We start from the raw sequence: 17,257 nt of genomic DNA, 5'->3' as shown, positions 1-17,257 counted from the left end.
TGCCACTGCTTTGCGGTTTTTCACTTTTTGCGGGCAGGCCTGGAACCTAACCCCGCGAAAAGTGAGGGCACACTGTAGTGGAATTATATACAATACAAAACAGAAATATCTTATTATAAATAATGTGATTTCAACTTTTCTAGGAGAAATTTATTGTCCCGTAGTTCTTTCATGAGTCTTTTAAAAGTTACAAAGCAGGAAGCTCAATATTGTCTATATGTTTACGAAAGGGAAATCCTTGCCTGGATTTTAGCCAGGAACTTTTCCCAGGCCTATCTGGAATTGACAGAAATTGAATCTGGGATACATAAACCATTTCACAATACTGTATTCATATTATAGATGGGCGATATTGCCTTCACACTAACAGATCTGAGATACTGTGGAAAGTCAGTGAGACAATTGATTTCATCAGACAGAGCTATAGAAAAGAAGAGGGGAATGGGATAAGGGAGAAAATCATCTTTTTTGCGTGGAGAATTTTCTTTATGTGGAATTCCTTCTTTAAAGACAAAGAATTTATTTATCCCCATCACACAGGATTGCTTCCTCCCACTTCTAGCTCAACCATCCATAGAGGAGACAGAAGGCATTATTCTTAAAGCAGACACCATTTCTGTGGGCTCCTTTCTTTTCCCTCCCAATCTCCTTACTCTCAAAGAGACAGAAGGCATAGTTCTTAAGGCAGACGTCATTTCTTTCTCTAGGTTCCTTTTCTTTCCTCTCCCTTCCAACCTCCTTACTCTCAGTTGCAGAAATCTGAAACCCACTAGGCATGAGAACTTACTGTAGTTGGTAAAACAAAAAGTGAAAACGAAGTTTAAAAGCTAGCAGTAGCACAATCTCAAAAGCCAAGATTACTATGGAGAAATGACAAGAAAAACAAAGTCATGGTATCTTGAAATTGTGGTATTCCTAAAAATTTAAAAAAAATGCCATGCCAGAATTTGGGGAGAGAAATGTCAATGCTTAGTAGGACACCACCCATAAGAACACCCATTCGCACAAGTCACTTTTAAACACTCTTAAAACAGTTGACAAAGGAAGCATCACAGACAACAGGTGGAAGTCTGTTTGTATTGTTTGCTAACCCTTTTAGAAATGTTTAGAAATTAGGGGACTGCATGGGATGATGATGATGATGATGATCATCATCATCATCATCATCATCATCATTTAATTACTTATTAATTGCCCTCCATCCAAGATGCTCTAGGCGATTTACAAGCTAAATTGTAAAGGATAAAAATACATACATACAAATATTGATAAAATTAACATAGATCAAAAGCTCTAGTAAAAAGCCAGGTCTTAAGTGCTAGGGTAAAAGGTCCTAACTCACGCATGGCTCTCATATAGGGCGGCAAGGCATTCCATAAGGCAGGGGCAGAAATAGAAAAAGCTCTGCATCTGGTCCTTTCCAAGTGCACTTTTCTAGGACCCGGTACATAAAGTAAGTCGCGTTGGGATGATGTCCAATGAAAAGGTGGTATCATGTGGCTCTGCTTTATTTCACATCAAAGATGGTGGGTGTGAAGGCTCTGAATACTTGAGGAAAAATGTTCTAGCAGAACTTGTTTCCTGGTCAAAAGCTTTTATTTATTTTACAGAAATGGCCACCGATCTTTTATCCCTCACTACTGTGCCCTTTATAAAGAAAGTTTGAGATCTTGGACAGCATTATGGCCCTTTCCACAGTAAGTAGTGCAGTACAGTACAATCCCCATATCCACAAGACAGGTAACTGTAGTTTCAATTATCTACATCTAACAAAATGTGTCATTATTTATTGGTCCTCCAGGCAACTCTATGAAATTTGACCATAGAAAGATATTCTAAGTTTTCCTATGTCTTTTATCATGACTCTGTGGTATGATGTCACATTTTGTTTTGTTCCATAGCATTTGCTATTGTCTGCATTTTTGCAAATCCACAACGAGATCTTGAATGTCTTTCCTGAAAATACAGGGGCCATATTAAACAAGCTTTTTTGGAAAGCTTATTTAAATGGGAAAATAGAAATTTGTTTCCCTAATAAGTATGAAAAATCTGCTCTGTTACAAGATGAGAAACCCCTGTGGTGCTCACTGTTCTAGACAGCCAGTATATTCAATAAACACAGTCAAGATGGGATTGTAGAGCCACATTCTTCTTATTCGGTGGTAACAATAAGGAACCACTCTTGTTGACTGTCAATGAATATCTATACCAATCCATTATAGGAACCTCAACCTATTTGCCGCTAGAATCACCATGCATCGTGGCAAATTCAGCAGTGCTTGGTGGGGGAATCCACCTCATTCTATGGGGAAAAGCATCCGCCAGCCAGCTTCCCTCCATTAATTTGTATGTGACATGGGAAGCCTCCTATGTTGTAGCTGTGGCGGCATATGTGGTTCCCCATCCCTTTACCACGAAGCCCCACTGGAAGTAGCTATGCATCATGGGATGGGAGCCAGCAAGTTCTGTGGCAAAAGAGAAGGGGAACTGGCATTGCTGCCGAATTCAGCCCCGTCTGATGAGGTTAAAATCTCTCAAACAAGGTCTGCAGCTTCATGCTTAAAATAAAAGCATTTGACATAAAGTATGCTTTATCCATCTTGATAAATTGAAGATTTTTTTATTAATAATCATCTTACATTACAAGTATGATGTATGACAAAAGCAAAGTTCTCGTGTACATACTATAATATATCAACATAGCTCTATTCGTATCCAGTGTCCTAGCCCCTCTCACACAGGTACTATAAAGCATAGTCTGCAAAATAACATTTTAAACATTGTCAGAAAAAAGTGTGATATAAACATTTTAATACATATGTAATAATATATTTCTAAATTGTTCCTCCCCCTCCCCTCCTTTACATGTGTGCATGGTCAAACAAACTGTTTGAGACTGGGCTTGTGAGGGGAAGGGGTGAGGGGAAGGCCAAACACGAGGAGGTATTTCCATCCCCTTGATGCTTCTGAGTTATGCAAGGATGCCTGAAGAGGAGAAATCCAGCAGCCCTCCTTGTTGCATTTATACAATTACAGTTTGTGTGATTTCCCTTCCCAGTGTGGGCTGGGGAAGCTTTTCTGTACATGAGGTGAGGTGCTTGAAGGATTTCAATACAGAGTGAGAGTGTTTGTTGGCAGCATGCGGGCCAGAGAAGAGTCCAGTAGCCATGAGAAGGTAAAACTGTTCATGAGGTTGAGTCCTGAGGAAAACATTTTCTAGGTAGCTGTTCTTGTATGGATTGACACTCTACAGTCCTGAAGATGTGGGGTTTCAGGTAGGCCTGGTTTGTAACTGAGGTGGGTTTCCAGAGTTGTGTGGTGGCAACGCCCTGATGTATCACAAGAGGATAAGCAAACCTCAATTTCCAGAGGTATGTGGCACAAGTTCGCTCAACATAAAGCTGCACAACACCAGTGCAAGTAGTCACTTGATTGAAGGAAATTCGTTTCTACATTTTCCAAACGAATCCTCCCAATGATCAGAATAATTGTAACAACGAAACTTGCATAAAATATTACATAGTGCCTGGATGCTTGAAATCTGGATGTTTTATCTCTCCCCCCCCAAAAAAAGTATTTTTAAGATACCTTTCTTACCAACAGAAAACAATTTTCACCTGCAGAATCAAAATGGCTTTGTCGAAACATGGGCAAAGAAAGGGAAAATTCAGCTCAAAGACCTCCCAGCATGAATTTCACAAAGGAATGATCAATGAAAATTGTGGTTGGGCCTGCAACAAATGTATGATTCTGTTAGTCATAGTTTTAAAGGATAACATCACATCAACGGTGTTTTTGTCAGAGTGGTTCAGTTGTAATTACTCAAGCCAGAACTGCTGAAATGAATTCAGTATTCAGGATAGTGTTTGCCATCTGATGACTTCAGTTCATTGTTCATTCTGAAAACCATTTGAATGATCAATTTATTTTCAACAAAGAAAAACTGCATTTTCTTAAAAAGTGTAATCAAAGAGGATATTAGTAGTGAAGGTACAGCAATACAACTGCACATACAGGGAACATCTGTGGCATGACTCCCCAGCTAAATACATTCACCATTTAACATTGCACTTAAACTTTTTCTTCTTATGCTAGATCCACTTTCCAGATACTATCTTCTCCCTCATTTTTGAGTTTCATTGTCTTTTATAAAAACAAAATAATCCTAGCTGCATAAATGTAGTACTGCTGAAAGTCAATGAGGCTTGGCCAAGTGCAACTAATGCCTGTATTCCACTCAAATGTATCATACCATTTCAATTTGCTAACTACAAGGCCATATCAATTAGGAGAAGCGCAAGCTGTATTTCCACCTGCAGTTACTTAGCAAAGAAGGAAAGTGCACAAGTGGATTGAATACATATTTGCCAAAAGTAAGAATGCAGGCATCTACAGCCTACGTTGCACTAAATGCATTCACTATCATTTATCACAAGATGTCCCAGTACTGCTGCGCAGGCATCAATTAACACATTGTGAACCCCGCTGGTATGCCGACCCACAGCAAAATACTTTCACTAGACAGCTTTCTTTCAATAGGCAAACACTGGAGTGAAATTGAATGCCACACCTTTAATTTTGTGTGCTGTATGCCTCTCACATAAACACAGGGCCAGCCTTTGCAACAGAGCAGTCAGTTCTCTAAATCTATTTATATCCATTGAAAACATATAAATATATAAATATATAGTCTATTATTTATATAGTGACATATAGCCATGTGAATTAATTTCTTATATGGTGTGGTCTATATGAAGTATTACATGGGGCATGCTATACATAAGCTATAGGCATAATCTAGCCACTGATTTCAGTGGGAGGATGAAGCTCATACTCAAGTTTCTCCCTCTAAAATCATGTGAGTATCAAAATGCTGTCTTAGTCAGATCATGTCCAGTGAGAGGGCAATCCAGAGAAAGTTGGTTGAACCAAAATCTACCTGAAAGCAATATGATCTAAAAGCTCAAGTACCATAGATTTCTTTAGATTGCACCTTTTGGGGAATCAGTATTATGTATATACACCAGGTTTCAAAGAGACATATTCTACCTGCTTACAAAGGGAAATAAGAATTGCATAGATATTACTGGTGTGAAAGTATTATTGGAGTGAAAATACAATGGCTGAAGAGCAGAATTAATTATTTCTAATTGTTGAGGAACCACTTTTATGGATTGAGTTGATTTTTGTTGTTTAAACTGAGGAGGGACAGTGGCTACACTGGCTGGGGATTCTGGGAACAGTTGTTCCCCAAAAATAAGTTCCAAGCTATGAGGTAACCATGGGGGAAAATGGACATCAACCCTATTACACAACATACTGTAGAAACAATGTTAAGTAGAAAAATAACCTGAAAGATTTCTTAGCAGCTGAGTTTGTGCTGTAGGATCAAAATGTCTGAATAGTCTTTAAGAGCCCATCCTTGCAAAAATGCAAGCAACAGGCACAATCAACACAAGGATGTTTTGATACAGAGGGCATGCCTTTATAAGAGGACAAACTTGCATTGTCCATGCATGCGTCCTCACTGTGCTTTTGAAAATGTAGAAATAGCTTTGGTTTTCTGTTTTGTTATGATACTCCCTGTTGTGTTTGGCTTTTGGCCCTACGACTTTGATTCCATGCATTATTGGTAGGCTGCATGTAAGATGATACAAGTATGTGTTTAGTATGTTTCAGACAGAGAGAAACATGCTGCTGTGATAGAGCCTGAATTAAAAGATAGTTGGTAAATATGTAACAAAACTCCAACAAGGTAGAATTCTTAGTAAGGAGTCAAGGTTTACAAAGTGATATGCACAAATTATTCACAGAAGCTGAAAACAACAGAAACACTTGATTACAAACTGTTTCTTTACATTATTCAGAAATATAGGCACGCATATATTCTTAACTATGATATCTTGTCTGAACATAACAGGCTGATTAATTTGGTTTCTAAATACTGGATCCTTTACATATTGACCATTTTTATCTCCTTCTCTCTGTAAGAGAAAACTATACAATATTTTTGAGTGAGAAACATGCAAGCAATTATCAGATGGAGAATTAATGTTCCCTTGTGCTCTTCTGCTGCCCTAGACATCTACAAATACTTTAACAGCTGATGCCCTCTAGTGTACTTTATTTTTCACTACATTTTGTCTGATCGAAATTACAACCAAACAGATAGCTAGAAGTGTTGAAGGCTTTCGTGGCCGGAATCACAGAGTTGTTGTGTATTTTCCAGGCTGTATAGCCATGTTCCAGAAGTATTCTCTCCTGACGTTTTGCCCACATCTATGGCAGGCATCCTCAGAGGTTGTGGGGTATACCCCACAACCTCTGAGTATGCCTGCCATAGATGTGGGCAAAACGTCAGGAGATAATACTTCTGGAACATGGTCATACAGCCCGGAAAACACACAACAGCCCTGAGATAGCTAGAGCATAAACAACTAAGCTTAGACAAATATTTCATCCAGTATAATTACCAAAAGCTCTAACCTCTCAAAAAATGACTTGCAAGGGCAATGAAATTCTGCTTTGACCAACAACACAACCATTTCACTTGAATCTTTATCGTGTCTCCACACACTTGGGCTATAGACATTCATGTCCCAGGAGCTCTTTTTCTGATGAAGCATTACTGACATGTAACTCACATATCAGATCAAGTTTAACCACATACAGGTCCCATCTACACTACTATACAATGCATTTTAAAACTGTATTATATAGTTTAAAACTGCATTTTGTCATCACTGTAGATAAGGGCACAATCACCCAGTCCTCATGACACTGCTGACCATTAGATGACTTTTTTTTTCAGTTAAAGCAAGAAACAAGTGAATACTATTTTGCATAGTAAAAAATTGTATTAGATTCTTGGGCAGGTTCCAATCCTGAGTGCTATCATATTTCTCCCCTCCTGTAACCCCCATCCTGAGGTTTGCCAAAAATCTGGTTTGGAGCATTTCCTAGGACCCAGGAAGAAATTGTGAATACACCATATGAGCCAGAGGTGAGGGAGAATAAAATTGCCTCAAAGGATGGTTTCCTTGTTTGAAGATTATGTTTTACTGAAGAAGAATTGATTTACATGAACAAGAGTTTTACTCTAGGAATCTCTTTATAGGCAACAAGCAATGACCAGTTGTAACATATTTTAGAAGCAAAATTCTACTGAAATGTTTCTATATTACGTTAAAAACTTGGATTATGACTAAGTCACACAGGCAACAATTTTTAAAGTGACAACTTTGGCACCCAACTGTGGAAATCCCTCATGTGTCCAACAGAAAAACAACTTTTGTAAAATTGCTAAGTTAAGACTGTAGGTGTAAACAGAGCTTTATAGTTTTGACCATGTTATATTTACACATGAACAAATAACGCTTTAAAAAAAACAATGGCAGGAAATATAGAGTATGATATTGCCAAAGTTAGTTAAACAAGACTGATTTCAATGCAAGTGGATTAAATACATGATTGCTTCTTTCACTTAAATTAATAATACTTGAAATTGATTAAGTTTGATGGATTTAGTTACAGCATGGCCAGGTTCTTTAAATGTGGGGTTCTCTGAAAATCCTAAAAATAAATGATTGCAGGAAATTATTTTTCTGTTCTTTGCAATTTCTCCGTTTTATTATTCTCTCACACAAATAATATTGTTTATGCATCCCACAGGTGATTTGTGTGCCTCCTAAAACCCATTAAGCCTTGAGCATTAATCAAAGCACGAATTTTCTTAGCTAATTACATTGGGTAATACCTTACTCTTTTGCCATAATCCAATAACAACTTGTACTATAGAAAAAGTATTCTTATTCAGAATAGTGAATAGGCAAAATGAAGTACCTAGCACTTGCCAGCAATGTTTTAAAAATAGCATGGAGGTTTTTTTTTTTACATAACTTGTTTTAATATAAATCACCATTTGGATTAAATCTGTCCTCTCTATCCAGTCTACCATGATACTAGCATCTACAAAAAGACAACTGTTATCACATTTTTTTCCATGTCAGGAGCGACTTGAGAAACTGCAAGTCACTTCTGGTGCTCACACAAGAATTGGCCGTCTGCAAGGATGTTGCCCAGGGGATGCCCGGATATTTGATGTTTTACCATCCTTGTGGGAGGTAATCTATCACATATAAACCATAATTATATTTTTTAAAATATTTCTAACCAGAGTTGTTATTCAACCAGATCACTGGACATGGCTGCACAGTAGAATTTACAGGGACCATAAAATGCTAAAAGACACTCTAAGCAAGGAAATAGTGGAAGTGTTTTTATTTTTTTAAACGATTTGGCTTCATATAATCAGTCAAGTGCTATACTCTATTTGAGTAACAACTACCTTTGAGTTAATATTGTTCATGTTGTTAATATTGTTGAATGGGGATTTCTCTGTAGTGTAATGCAGGTCTCTTGCTGCCTATGGTACACAATTGGCTTTGAAGATATCAGTGCTCTATGAATTACTATAGTTGTTGCTATGTTCAGAAAACTGTTGTGGTATAATCCTTTAAAATGTGCTATTTGTTGTTATAGTATATTGATAATCCTCATAGTGCTATAGTTACAGTCAAAAATGCTCAAAACTATGTGGCATTGCTATTTCCTAAACAATCTTCCTTCTTGCTCATCTTCAGTCTCACTTTCTACCAGCAGCTCAGAGTGAGTAGTAGTGGAGGAGGAACTTTTGAAGTCCAGCTCAAAGCAGATAAGGGACAGATATATTTGCTTCTTATTCCATGGTAGGGGTTGGTTGGAAGGAATGGAATTCTGGAAAGCTGAATTGACTAAAGATGCATCTATACCAGGCATTTATATTTCTTTGTTGTAGCATTCTGTACCTCATTCCATTTGCTCCCAGATCCTGCTTTCCTCCACTCATCTTCCATTCCCTATCCCTCCCCCACTACCCAGCCCTGTATATCAGTTAATATCACATGACAGAAACATACACTTTTACTTGTTTTGTTCAATTAGGTTGGACAACTATTTGTTATATCCTATCTTTCATGCTCCATACCCCACCATACTTCTCCTTAATCTCAAAATAGGCCCCATTTATGATCCTTACACTGATGTGCACTTGCTACAGACAACTCCTAACTTGTAGGTTTTCTTCTTTTTTTGGAGGGCGGGGAAAGCCCTACTATCTTGACAATTGCACGTATTTTATAATATTGTAGAATCAAGGCTATTTTCATATACCATATCAAGTTCCTGTATTTTTCTTTACAGTGATGTGTCTGGAGTCCTGAAAGTAAAAACCAAATATGTATGGAAACAATGTGGGACAAACTAGAATTAAAAGAGATGCAGCAAAGGACACTGCTGTAGATATACCCCAAGAGAGACTGCTTTAACAACATGCTACATCATCACTTAAAACATACTGTTTAAAAATAAAATTATATATCTATATAAATGAAAAGCAATAATCTAGCAGCAATGGTTCCAGAGTTACCTTAGCACCAAGAACAACAGGAAGGGACTAGGAGATATGAGGATGCTGGGAAGGAATACAGAAAGGTTCAGTGTAACTGACATCATTGTGGTAGGCTTGTCCAAAATAATGCAGACTGGCATGAGGTTAGTCCCTCTGGAAACATGCCATCCTAGTAGTTCTTCGGCACAAAAGGACTCCTTCCATTCATTTCTGTGACCATCTAGCACTATTATGGTACTGCTTCGTGGCAGTCAGCAGGACATGGCAAAACATTTGTGGAGGTTTTGTGCTCATTTAGGCTTATTTGAACTGAAACACTGAAGTTTAAAAAAGGTATCTCCACAAATGCATTTATCATTTCACCTACAAATCACATTTTTGTGCACGTGCCCAAATGTATCCTTTAAAAAAACCCATACACAGAAATATAGCACCTTTCATTTTCCTTTTGCCATATAATGGAAAATTAAACCTTAGTCAAAGGAGGATATGTGAATCTCTCAAAGGGCATTGCCATGTGATAACAACCAAATATGGTTCTTGCATTGATACACCCTGCCACAGAAATATAGCAGGCATCTCATTCACTTATATATAAAAAAGAATCAAACAGAAGACACAATCTATTTATGATTATAAAGACTGAGTATAAATAACATAAAATTAGCATACGTATATTTTAAGCCAGTGTGTCTCTTTAACCTATTGTGGGTTTTGACTCACTGGCTATCTAGCTTCCACAGCAGCCCAGGTTTTCAGTAAAGAGTTTAATTAACTTTCTTATCCCCTATTATATAAAAATATAAATGCAAAAACAATCCCTCCCCCTAATTTCCCAACTTCTGCATTATGTTATTTTCATCTGAACATGCTATCAATATTGTAAGATATATGCCTTTGTTAGTAGAATTTTCACAGGAGATTTGCCATAAGTTAAAAATGCCCACTGGAGTGTAATACCAAAAAGGGGCATCACAAGCTAATTGAAAGATATAAGACAAAAAAAAAGTTAACCAGATCATCAGAAGAATGGGTAAGGAACCACTCTGACCTAAATTAAATTAAGGAGTGATCATAAGGAAAGGCATGAAATGGCTCAACAACTGACTAAAAACAGGGAAAAGTCAGAGAGAAAGCAGACATGGACACACAAAATTATAGCAAGAAGTAGAGTGACATTGTGATATCTAGCTTATAAATTGATCAGTTTGAAGTATAGCCTATGGCCCCAGCATGTTTCTGAAGAATGAAATGTTGTCACCTACATTGCAGCTGCCACGGTTGAAGATGTCAGTAAATGTTAAGTGTTATCTTATTCTTTTAAAAAATCCTCTTAGCTTTCATCTGATAAATTTTCAGTGTGGCATTTACACACACATATATATATTTCCATATAACATATCAAAGCTTAGAGTACTGATTTTTTTTAAAAAAAGTTTCAACAGCTTTCTAAATGAGAGGCATTCCTTGTTAAATATCAGGATAAAATTCTGATCCATGGTCCATGCTCTGCAGCATAGGTTTATGATCCAGGGAGGACATCCTGCTAAGCATTTCTGCAGACAGTGCATAACTATTGCTAGATTTCTCTTCAAACCAACTATCTAATGCTCTCTTGGCTTCAAAGTTGGCAATAGGTGGTCCATTAACAGCAATTGTCAAAAGGTCACTGAGCTGTTCTAGGGTAAGCCGAGAACGATTGTTTTTACGCACTCGCTGAAGGGCGTTACGTCCTTTTTCACAGCAGGCTGTTGAAGTGGGAAGGACTTTGAGGATCTGGATTATTTTATTTAAAAGAGGAAATCTCTGCCTATATTTACAAATGTGACTGATTAGATCTTTAAAGCCATTTTTGGTATAATAATCCACCTTGAGTTCTCGCCATTCCATCAACAAACTCCCTCTGGTGTCCATGCCTTCTCTGATGATGTCAGTGGAAAAGGTTGGCACTGCTTCCAGATGCTCAAATATTTGCACCATGTCTTCCCTACCATAGCTCATAAGCTCCTCTGCACTTCTTGGCCACATTGCAAGGTCAAACACCTGACATGCTTTTACAAATGCCCTGGTGCGAGGCTCAAACCTTTGAGCAAGAATGACCTGGGTCTTCTGGCATATCTTTTCTCGAATCGACTGGAATTTGGCTTCAGCCACCCGTAGGTTTTTCACAGCGACACCATTAAAGCTTTCACGGAAGTTCTCCTCAAATTCCTGCAAATACTCACCAGGGGAATCTGCTAGCCTGCTGATCTCTTGGATGGCCTCCTCTATTTTGTCATCCACTTGTGACACAAGGAGATATTCACCTTGGAAGATGAAGGCAAGACGTGAAAGTACAGCAATTACGTCCAGCAAAAAGTATATCAGCTTAATCGACTGGTAGTCCATAAGGAACTGCAGGAGAGCCAAGGCAATGGCAGATGCATCTGCTCTTTGTGTTTGCCCACTGACATCTTTGAGATGAGCCACCACTTCCAGATAATCCTTGATCAGTGCATTGAGGACATTTTGCTCCCCAATGATCCATTTGACAGCTCTAATGTCTCCCAAGAATTCAGTTTCCTCACAAAGAGTAGCTGCAGTGACTCTCAGTTCACACATCAGCCTTGGGGAATAACGGTAAAAACTGAGCAACTGCTTCAGGTTGTTCTCTAGCTCCTCTAAGCATGGAAGTTCTTTCCCACTGATTGCATCCAATACTTCTAAGTGTGGCTTGTGTACCATGAGGGGTAAACAAAGCAACCAAGGCAGAGTTTTTCTGATTGTCATGTACATGTTAGCTCTAAGGCTAGCAGTAATGTTAGCACCATCTATTCCCAAGCCAACACTTGGCCTTTCATCTTGCAGTCTAATTCCCAAAGAGGAAAAGGCCCTATCCAATGCTTGGATGTAACTATCTGTTGCAGAAAAACCCAGCTCTTGGAGAGAGAGAAATTCAGTGGCTGGTGGCCCATCGCTGCTGATATATTGTACATAAACAGCAACTGTGTCAGCAAGCAGGTCATCACTCTGCCCATCCAAAATGATGCTGAGGAAGGGAGACTGCCTGACCCGTTCAACTAGGTCTTCTCTCAGAGCTCGAGCGATATGATGGATTAGGATCTGACAATCTCCCTCATTCATATACTGATCCACCACTTTGAGTTCACACTTTCTCAGTAGTTCTGCAAGGGGCCGAAAGTCACAATAGGGCCGACCTTCCATAGCTAAATGATAGGCTGTGTTGAAGAGCAAAGTCATATTGCGGCACATTTCTTCTGTCTTCTCGGGGTGCATCCTGAGCCTGTAGAGCTGCAGGCACTTTTTGTGGAGGTTGCTCTGGCTATGAAGTTTTATAGTGTGTATCTTAAATTGCTTAGAGCCAATGATGAAAGCTGAAGTCCGAGAAGATTGCACTGTGTACTGCCGGCAGACATGGCACCACATTTCATTCAGGGTAGGGGAGTACCTCAGAAACCAAAACTTTTTAAGCCATTCTTGCTTGAAGCGTCGAATTCTCCTGGTGACAGCAGACATCTTGGACGGTTCGTCTGTGGCTGTTATCATGTCATTCGAGACTGACTCATCCGCTGAATCCACCTCCTGGTCATCATCCTCCATGATGGTGGGAACAGACATGATAGTTTCTGAAGCTGCACAAGCATAACAAACAAACAAAAATTACAAGAAATTTAAGGTAGGTTGCTAAAAAAAATAACACAAAACAGTAGGAAAGCTACTACTGCCCTCCCCCCCCCCCCCCTTACATGCACTTAGGCTGTATATCGTTTTCAGTAAAACTAAAATTATTACTGTAACACATTGTGGTCCATAAACATTTTGAGACCTTTTCATATTTAGTATCATGATTTCAAATAGTGAAATAACAAACCTCAGTCTCATTTTGACTCAGTCTCATTTGGAAATTCTTCAAAAATTAAGATACACTTCAGTCAGCAGATTAAAGAAAAAACTTTTTTTTACAAGAAAAGGGAAAACCCATTATATACTTCACAGACATCATGAGCTAATACACTTCCCGCTTGATATAGAAAGCCAATCATACTTCCTGAAGAGCAGCATGCTATTATTTCTCCAGTAAGGGAAAGCATCAAGAATACAGCAAACAAATTCCCTGCAATGGATTTTCTTTTTTATTGAAAATGCACAGATTACAGTAAAAAGAAATAATTGTGTTTCATCATTACAGACAGAAACTCAGAATTAGTTATTTACAAGACTGTGTTCCTGTTCCAGAGGCCTAACCATGAGACCTCAGTGAGTTAAGATGCTTCTCAGAACAGTAAGTGCTTGAACATGTTTTGACATTAATGGCAAAAAGGACTCTCCTTATATAGTGTTTGCAGGATAGTTTTATTGTGTGAAACCTACCTGTGGGATATGAAAATGCTTGGTACTCAGGTACCTGTGGAGGTAGTAAAGGCGGTTCCACCAACTTGCCAGATCTTAACATATTTAGTTCAGCCTGCAACTCACGAATCTTCTTCTTTAACCGTATGCAGTTGGGACATAATGAAGTTGTTGGGAGGCCAAGAGCTTCATCATCAATTGGTGCCAGAGTGAGATCAGTGGGACTATTCAATTTAAATGACAATGGTTCTTCACCTTCATCCTCCAGCAGGCCAGTTTCTTTGGACACAGAGAAAGAAGGACCATGTGGGACCTTCCACTCATCTTCATTTCTGCTCCCACTGTGAGTTGGAGAGTTGTGTTGCATACCAGTTCCACAGCTCTCTGAGGCATCTTGTTCTCGGAATCTAGAAGACTTTCTAGTGGAAGGAGCAGAATTTCTTGTGACCTTATGTTCTTCCATCTTAGTTGATTCTAGAGAAGCCTCTAGGACATCTTTGAAGATGAGATCTATTTTCTTTTTCTTTGCTTGAGGTTGAGATACACCTTCTTCTGAGCAGCGTTTGTAGGGACTCTTCCCTTGCTTTGATATCGTGAGCTCGAGGGGATAGAGCATTTCCATTTGATTTTCTGTGTTTCTTTCAGATCTTTCCCTTAGTGATTTTTTGTCCCCTGGAAAGAAAATTAGGAATTGTGATTACGAGTGGAAATTGTGGAACAGTTCCAAAGAAGAAGATTTTTTTTTGTATTTGCACTCACATGAATAATTAACACTAAGGACACTTACTAGAATAACACTTTAGAATCTAAAAGTGGAGAAGATTTTTCTCAAAAAGTCAAACAATATCTAGATAGCCATATGATAGTTGGCCTCAGACATTTGCGAGAAGAGAGACTATTGGCAGCTATTTAAAATAACAGGTAGTTTCAAGAATGAAACTAAAACAATCAATATGTTAGTTTGAGGAAAATGTAGTAGTAGCTTTGACTTGGTAAAAGACGTCAGGCAAATGGTATATGAAACTCACAGATTCCAATGTGAAACCAATACACATGAAAGAGCTTGCCCACAATGACGTGAGATGTTAGAAAACAAGGAAATTACAATCTCATTTCCCATTTTACATATTAGCAAACTGAGATGGAACCTGGTGAATTCCAAAGTAGGGTTCTGCTTTTAGTTCCCTAGATTGCTAAATGTTATTTTCTCTATCAAAAAATATTTTAAAAACATAGCCATTATACATACTAGCGAATACACAGAACAATGGAAATAGCCAAATATCCTTACCTGGAAATTCAAAAGATGTTGGGTTTGGCTCAATTTCCATCTTTCTTCCATCTTGTAAAATACTCCAAACATCCAGAAACATGGTTGCTTTCCAAACAAAGTTTTTATCTCGTTCTTTGCAAATTTTCATTTTAAAACATACTTGTGCAGTATGATAAATGTGATATTCCACATGCTGGCGTCATTAATCCTAAACAATTGTAATAATATCTTCTGCTTGCAATCTAGACTAAGAAACTTAAGACTCCTAAATTTTAGCATTTAAACTTAGAATTCTGAGAGTTTGCATCTTATGGTTATTTTGGTCATGAAATGAATTAACTTTAATTAATTTAGCCTGTCATATCATCTTAAATAACTTGGTGACAGATTTCTTAACCATCAGAAAGAAAGTTGCAGTCTAGTCCCACATATTCATTTCTCCACAGGGCCTCCGGGGAGGGAAACACCATACCAGCTATGATTGATGTTTTTCCAAATCATTCAAAAAAGGATTGAGATATAAGATTCTGTTTCCTGGTAAAGGAGGGGTGAAGGAGAGTGAGCAGAAGGGAAATATGACTGGACATCATGTTAGAAAGAGACTATTCACAAAGAAAAGATGTAGAGTACAAGTAACAGAAAGAAATTGTACCTGGATGGATCAGATGAAGGAATAGAAAGAACATGACCATGAGTAAGGAAAGGGAAAGATTACTCTACTCTATAGGAGCGTACTAAGGTAGCTGGGTGCATTGGGGGAAGGGTGCTAGGTAGGTGATGGGGGAGAAACAGCAACTAGTAAGGGGAAGTGAAAGAGCATCATTGGGGCTTATGATACTATGCTTGTATACTTACACAATCCTATTACAAGTACTGATGTATTAGGATGACAGTCTTGAAATCCTATTACAGCAATATAAAATTTGAGTCAGTCCCATACCTCTAACTAATATTAGGGCATAACACTGATTTGAACAGGATTTTCTTTTAAAATTTATTTTGATTAATGTTCTAATAAAATGTGATAAGGTACAGTAAAGCTCTCCATATCTGTGAAGTATTTATTCCTGAACTTTACATGGGTACACAAAACCATAGCTAACAACCCCTATTAAAATGAAGGATTTCTGGCCCACAAATACCATAGAGTTATTAAGGAAAGGCTCAGAAAATGTCTAGAGAAGACATATATTTGTGGCATATGGAATAATGAAACAATTGCTACTTGTCCCATGGACACCGAGGTTGTACTGTAGTTAAGAAATGGGATTCTATTCTCATCTTGAAAATGGATAGTTCTCCATCAACCTGAAAACACATTCACATCCTTTGTGTTTTGCAGTTTTTAATGGCCCGAGCTTTCAATTTGGTCTATTAAAAAGAAAGCTGATCCTTAAAAAATAATTTATAATATGGACATATCAGCTTCATATCATGTTTGATGCACATACTTGCTATTATCATACACATGCACAAATAACAGTGAGAGTAAGAAGAATCCCATTTTAGAAAATATTATTTTTTACCAAGTCAAAGCATCAACATAGCACTTGCATGTATCGATGATGGCTCTTAATTATTCCAATACGTTTGCTTTTCTACCAAAAGAGGAACTCTTGGAATTCACTACTAGGCAATAGAAAACCACAAAAGCGATACAACCATAGGTTACCAGTTTCACACATTCTTTACATCATTGTACACCCATCCAAAGATCCCCTCCCATTTCTTTACATGTTGTCAAACTGAAATTCCCATCATCCCTTATCAGTGGCCATGCTGAATAGGACTGATGGTATTGCAGTCCAGCAACTTCTAGAGGGATACAACTGGACTACCTTTTGTGGACATGCTATTGCAAAAAGGCAGAAAAAAGAGAAATCTATGGTCCAAAATACTTTGATTACACCAATATATTTTAGTGAAGCAAGTCAGAGAGGCAAAGCTTGCTTTAAGCTGAATATGTCTTTAAAAGGTGGGTTAATTCTTTTAACAGAGAGAGGGCTAAGATGTACCTCTGAGGTATAACCTCAGCGTTCCTTGGCTAAGGCATAACTAAATGACAGAGAAAAATCAGGAGAAAAAAAAAGGGAAGATTACTTGTTCATGCTGAAAGAAGGTATGGTCAGAAAAACACCTAATAAAGATAGAGCCTTAAAAATCAGGTTGTCAGCATTATTTTCTGT

The 17,257-nt window shown here is 38.0% G+C and overlaps 1 protein-coding gene across 2 annotated transcripts in view; it reads right to left on the bottom strand.

Annotated features, from left to right (window-relative positions):
• Window positions 1-2,604: 2,604 nt before the first annotated feature.
• The window catches only part of LOC100558837 (zinc finger protein 862), a 67,241-nt gene continuing 52,588 nt past the window's right edge, over window positions 2,605-17,257 (bottom strand). The window contains exons 7-8 of one of the 2 annotated variants that reach the window (XM_003214639.4): window positions 13,820-14,470; window positions 2,605-13,080 (exon numbers count right to left, since the gene is read on the bottom strand). In XM_003214639.4, the coding sequence (XP_003214687.2) occupies window positions 10,919-13,080; window positions 13,820-14,470 (2,813 nt within the window). In that variant the 3' untranslated portion in view covers window positions 2,605-10,918. The remainder of the gene's footprint in view (window positions 13,081-13,819; window positions 14,471-17,257) is intronic. The other variant, XM_008105533.3, reaches the window with a different exon arrangement.

The sequence above is a fragment of the Anolis carolinensis genome, chromosome 1, assembly GCF_035594765.1.
Source record: "Anolis carolinensis isolate JA03-04 chromosome 1, rAnoCar3.1.pri, whole genome shotgun sequence".
NCBI lineage: Eukaryota > Metazoa > Chordata > Lepidosauria > Squamata > Dactyloidae > Anolis > Anolis carolinensis.
The sequence above is the reverse complement of the archived record's forward strand: the minus strand, read 5'-3'. Positions and strand labels throughout refer to the sequence as shown.